Source organism: Pinus tabuliformis, chromosome 1_1, assembly GCF_031772625.1.
Source record: "Pinus tabuliformis cultivar Carrire ecotype Pingquan chromosome 1_1, CPIR1, whole genome shotgun sequence".
NCBI classification, from domain to species: Eukaryota; Viridiplantae; Streptophyta; class Pinopsida; order Pinales; family Pinaceae; genus Pinus; species Pinus tabuliformis.
In genome coordinates, this window is record NC_142297.1 from 44553801 (window position 1) to 44560082 (window position 6282).

General features: G+C 36.8%; 2 protein-coding genes across 2 annotated transcripts; one reads left to right on the plus strand and one right to left on the minus strand.

Annotated features, from left to right (window-relative positions):
• Positions 1 to 2037: 2037 nt before the first annotated feature.
• LOC149211494 (uncharacterized) lies at positions 2038 to 3304 on the plus strand. The gene is made up of 3 exons (XM_089391513.1): positions 2038 to 2604; positions 2904 to 2988; positions 3118 to 3304. The coding sequence occupies exons 1-3, from the start codon at positions 2478 to 2480 to the stop codon at positions 3302 to 3304; spliced, it is 399 nt and encodes a 132-aa protein (XP_089247639.1). The 5' UTR covers positions 2038 to 2477.
• Positions 3305 to 4302: 998 nt separating this feature from the next.
• On the minus strand, positions 4303 to 5364 carry LOC149211495 (uncharacterized). The gene is made up of 4 exons (XM_089388405.1): positions 5305 to 5364; positions 4855 to 5048; positions 4529 to 4706; positions 4303 to 4407 (listed from the first exon to the last, which is right to left on the minus strand). Exons 1-4 carry the CDS (start codon positions 5362 to 5364, stop codon positions 4303 to 4305), a joined length of 537 nt encoding a protein of 178 aa, XP_089244531.1.
• Positions 5365 to 6282: the final 918 nt, after the last annotated feature.

The following is a 6282-nucleotide window of genomic DNA, read 5'->3' on the forward strand; positions in this document are numbered from 1 at the left end:
TTAGAAAGTATCAAGATATATAACAAAATATATCATGATCCATTTTGGATTATGAGTTCCATGGTACATAGGAAGAGTTTGCAATGTTTGACACTATCGACAATGGAGTTAGAAGGATTTTAAGCAACAACCCTCTTATTCTCCTTCTCCATAAATTACATTAATAATATCTATATCAACCAATTGCTTAATGTTTAACAACTCTACCTTATATCTTATTTGTCCAATAATAAGTGCTATAAATGTTAATGATGTTGTTCCTCATATAATTGGGGTTCCCAATCATTACTTGGATTATTCCTAAAACAATTTAATCCACTAGCTGTTAGATGTATGTCTTACACTAACATGCCAACTCAATTTTGTGCCTTACCCCTTCGATTAGACTCCAATAGTAAGCAAAGGATCATGTCTTGAGAGTCTTCAATGCCTAAAAAATTTCCTGATTAAATACTCAAGAATTTGTTGTTATTCACCGAAGAAGGAGGGTAGTTGTGTTTGTGTCCCCTCCTTTAACAAATATGTCCACTAACCATGTGACATGACCTATTATCACCACATTAAGAAAATTTTGTCTAGGTGGTGAAAGGGCCAAGGGGCTCCTTACTTGTGTTGCAAGGGGAAACACCCTATAATTATAGTAGTTGCCATAAATACCCCCCTTTTATCTAAATCCTTTGCACTTGCATTATAATCTGCAAGAGTAGGTTCATACAAATCAATGTGCTATCATACCACGAGAGTTTATGAAGGCTCTTTATCATAAAATAAGATTTCATTGCATTTCGTTCACAAAAAGCAAAACACTTTAACATGAACAACAATCCAGGAAGAATGAAACTCTGTGGCCTAAGGAAGATGTTTTCCTAACAAGATTGCATTCCATCTAATATCAGCAAGGGTAACTGGCAACACAAAGACTTTGCCCAAGCCCATGTAGATTTGGCCAAGGGACAAAACTAGAACACATGTTTTAGGGTTTTAACTCATCTACAATGGCAACACCATGAGTTCCAAACTCTCAAGTATATTAATATTCTATTTACAAGTATATCCCCATCATTAATGATCATACAAAAATGACTCTCTATGGCCTTACCATCGACTTTCATAGGGTTCACCAAAGGGAGACCTAGGTTTTTTCTTTGGACATAATAGTTTGTTCAAATAACCATCAAGGATAAGGTTAAAATTAAGCCACATGCAATACATATTAGGTTCATGTTTCATGAACATTATAAAACTACCCCATTTTCAATCTCACTAGCAATATTTAGGTGATTGAATTATTAGCATAAAAATTAGATCAATTGAATCAAGCTATGAACTTGTTCAAGATAATATTATTAGGGTTAGCTAACATGTATGTAAGCTTAAACCACTACTATGGAAGCCAAACACTTAGATGCTAATTTAGGTACACACTAACATTTATTTGAAAAGAACAATAGCCAATGATTGGTTTGTAAAATATTTTAGTGGAAATCAAACGATATTGGTTTATTCAAGATTAAGTGAAAGTCTGGATGTGAATTGATTCCTTCAAAATTCTAGTGGAAATCATAACATTGGATATAGTTTAGCTATTATCAAAATTCCAGTGAGATTTTCACCAAAATTTCAATGAGGTTTTGAGTCTCTTAATTAAATAAAAAATTAACCTTAAACCATACTATGTAAATGAAAAATATGTCATATATTGAGTAAATGAAAAGTATGTCATACTTGGAAGAGGATGAACTTTTTCAATTTGTATAAAATAAATTTATTTTAGATAAAATGTTAATAAAATGCACCATCTTCTTCCATATTTTTTTAATTAAAACTAATAAAATGTATCATCTTCTTCCATATTTTTTAAATAAAAATTAAATTCAGTTATACCTTCCATATTTCTTAATTAAAACTTAATTAAATTCATATTTCTTAATTAAAACTTAATTAAATTCAGTTATACCTTATTGGATGAGTTTTGTTTTTATTGGATGAATTTTGTCTTTGTAGATTTTAATAGCAGACAACATGGTTTCAGCTAACCCAACCTAAAATGCCGCATGAAAACCCAAGTGACCGAGGGAAAACCCTCATACTTAATTCAGTGGTTCTAAAGTTTATCTCTGAACAAAATCCTGTCCTCGAAAAAAGTCGACGAAGGTTCCTCCAAAGCCTGGCATCATCAAGCGAAGACTTAGCATCGTCATCTTCAATGATCTCTTGATTGTCATCTTAAGCTTCGTTACAGTGCTCTCAGAGTACCCCGCATGCCCCTAAACCTGCCCTCCTTTTCCTTGCCCTCAGCCACGACTGTCTTCTCCTCGTCTTGGTCACCTATTTCTTGTTGTTTTCCGGCTTCATCTATGATATCATAGTCGAGCTACCGGGCATCGCGAGCGCACAGGATCCTGTCACAGGGAACGTAAAACCGGTGGTCTTTCTCTCTGGAAGAGTGAACGGGAAATATATTATCGTCGGGGTTTATGTTCTTGCTTGGTGATGTGGGGATAATTTTGCTGGACTTGGCCCTGGACAAACATAGAGCGAGGAATGTCAAGGTCTCTTTTGCGATGGCGGGGGTTTCTTCTTTTGCGATCGTTTATATCATGAGTATGATATTCATTCACCTCAAAATTCTGTTTTATTTGAGTTAATCGGGGTTTTGAATAGCAGATCTAGATGCTTTAGGTCCATTGCTGTTTTAGTAAAACATCTGTACTGTTATTTTGATTTTATGTTCAAGACTATGAGACCTCTTCATCCCTCACCATGTTCTTATTCATTGGTCGACCTTCCTCTATTATGTAGGTTTTATTATGAGACTGGGGAATTATAATAATCGAGAAGTGCTGGGGAATGATAAGCTTAAATCGTTGATTAATTTATCATTTGATTCAACTTTCCTGTAGAGATCTGCCAACACCACCTTGACCTCGAGTGTCTGATTCTCCATTTTGTCGACTGCTGCTCGTCCCTTCCATATGCCGTCACACTGTATGTTTTCACCCCCTATATGCTGTTGTTGTTGTTCTTCGCAATCTGCAGCACCGATCGTGCACTTATCTTCCTCCTCTGAATTTTTCATAACCTCTTCTTTCTCGGGTTCCATTTTTGATAATTCAGGAGTACCACTCTTTGGGTTAGCGTGGGAGTGAGAATCCCTTTCAGGGATATGCTCATGATTTTTCTACAATTATGGCATCAACTGTCTCTTGCAGCTGAAACACTAGACGGTATACAGCCTTCCTTGACTCCTGCACAAATGACTTCACACCCTGCACAGAAAGAAGAGCATATATTATTTAGTTAAACATAATGGTAAATCTCATGTAATAATTAAGGTTTCATGCCCCATTATTAAAGGCAAAGGCAGTCAAAATAAATACCTGAATCGCATCGAGTCTGAGCAGCAGAGACATGATCTGGGAATTATAATGATCGAGATATTCTCTCAGTTTCTCTAACTGTGTTCAGAGTTTGCTTTTCTGGGCGAAGCCCCACCTACCAGATATATAAATGTGAATTTGAGTTTTATTAAATTCAACTGAACATTTATCCTCTGGATGAGTATGATTTTAAAATATTTACGAGATCTTGTCATCCCGAAAAGCCCATAAATTTCTCGCCAAGACGACAGATAAAATTTGGAAGGTCCTTTTCAAAATGGCTCTCGCCTACATGCTCTGAAGATGGCATTGAAAATATGGATATTTCCTGCAGCCCATGTCACTTGATCAGATAGCGTCCAATATCCAGAAAACATACTACCCAAATAAAGCAAAAGTAAGCTGAAAAAGATTGCCTTCATCCATCCTCAACAAACTGATAATTTATATGACAAACAAGAGTAACAGAGGACTGATAACTCTGGCAAAATGCTGACAAGCAGGTTGCATCAATATGATAACTAGGAAAGGTAAACACAGATACTAAAAATAGCATATATCTTGTCTAGGTCAGAGCTAGTTCGTTTGTTAAAACATGTCTTGCAATAACAAAAGCCAGATAGAGACTAATGCTTTAGATCCATACAAGAATTGTTTATTCTGAACCCTGTAAGTTCTAACTCAACTAAAGAATCAAAGCATCATGGCTTAACACTTGATAAGAGGAGCTAAAACATTTTTTCAGATGAAATGAACAGAATTCATATTCGTTTAGGCTTTTGACCACCGAAGAGATGCAATGTTGCTCAACTATTTTTCTTTCTTCTCCAGAGAAAGCCATGTCTCGATAATCAAGAACAATCCATATAATACATCAACAAAGTAGGGTTTGGTTCATCCAAAAAAATTAGAATCTTCTTTTTCACTGTGGATATATGACTTCCCCATCCAAACAGCTTCTCATCACAATCTCCAGGCTGTTGTTCACGGAAGATGGTAGAACATCACAGCAATGTCTCCTCGGAGACTGCAAACACAAATCCACATTTTCTTAATTAGTATAAAAAGGAGTAGAAATTTCCTAATTTACTCACTCAAGTCAGAAGTTAAGATAAATCATAAATACAAGGATGTAAAAGTTCACATACTTGCTTCCAGTTCAGTTGTGACTTCCGTGATAGAACTCTGATCTGTTGCAGAGCCTGCAACGCACTTTTACCCAGTTGGCAACTAGCCCCAGTTTTTCTTGTATAGGTAGTGGTGATTCCCTTAGATCTAGTGCTAACACTTTCCAAAAATAAGACAGCAGGCCTCAGGCAAGGATTTCTGGAAACATTATGAGTGTTGAACATAAAATGATCTGTCATCGTTTTCCTCCAATGCATGAAATTCTGCTGAGGAGATTGGAGTTCACGCGGGAATTGCAGGCTATCAAAAACATGTACAGTGTATCCCTAGCACAATCTATCATAACAGATAGTCATAACAGATAGTCTGTTGAAGAATCCTACTAGAATCAACATTCACAGCCTCAGAGAGATGTCCAAAGGCCTGTGTTTGATTCATATTAGGGAATATGGGTGCCATTGCATCTAAATGATGAAGTGATACCAAGGGTGTCAGTGGGTGAGCGGACAACCAGCCTAACAAGTTTCTACGAAAATCGACCTATTGATTGCAGAAAAATATAACTCAAAATCCTTGACCATGTATTAAGTTTCTGATTGCAAGTGTTGAACATAAACTGCTCTGTCATAGTTTTCCTCCAATGCATGAAAGTCTGCTGAGGAGATTTGAGTTCACGCGGGAATTGGAGGCTATCAAAAACATGTACACTGTAGCCCCATGACACATACAATGACCCCTGCCGCAATCTATCATAGCAGATAGTCTATTTAAGAATCCTACTAGAATCAGCCTTCACTGCCTCAAAGTGATGTCCAAAAGCCTGTGTTTGATTCATATGAGGGAATATGGGCGCCATTGCATCTAAATGATGAAGTGATACCAACAAATAATGTCCAACAAATAACCAATAGTAGGTCAACGAGACTGCTCAATACACAAGTGGCAATACAAAGTGGGAGTGTGAAGTTACTCCTATAAAAATGGGTGTGTTATTTAAACATGCTCATAGGGGTGGGGTGCTAGCCCCAAGGAGGTTGAATTGATCGTCTTACTATGTAGCTTCTGTCTCTAAATTTCATCGAGGGCATGTCCTAGTTCTTGTTTATTTGCTGTTACATCAGTTCTTTCAGATCATTTGACAACTCTATTTTGCTTTTGGCCCGAAGTTTCCTATCAGGACTAAAGATTTTTTTTTTTTTAACTCTATCTGTATTTTAGGGAGGCTTTATATTGGACTGTCATAAAGTATCTTTGTAATTTTTGCTAGAAAGGTTACTCTAGAAATAGCACAGGTTTTGTATGTGAGATCTTTTCAACCTTAGAGTTCAGTAAACTCTGGAAATGACTCATAGTTGTTATGTAAGTAGGAGATATGATATCTTCCTCTAATAACTCCCATTAGTTTGAATGGCAGTTGTGTAAAATTTTGTAGATGTTCTATGCTAAGAGCAATTTCACTTTTCTCACAGCAATCATACAAGTAGATAAGCAAAATGCAGATAGAACATATAAGCAGATCTTACAGAAGACAAATCAGAAACAAGAAAAATGTATGTGTTCGTTTCGGCGGTCAACAGGATGCTTCAACCAGCAAAGTCTCCTTTGGTCAGCCAGCCCAGCATGTGTCACAACAACCCTCCAACCAGTAGATGAGTCAACCCAAGTCAGTTCTACAAAAGTCAACGCTGTCCTGAAAAGTCAACGCAGGGGCAGCAAGCTAAAAGTCAATGCAGCAGCAAAACGGTCAACCCTTTGACCTCGGTTTTTGTGCCAG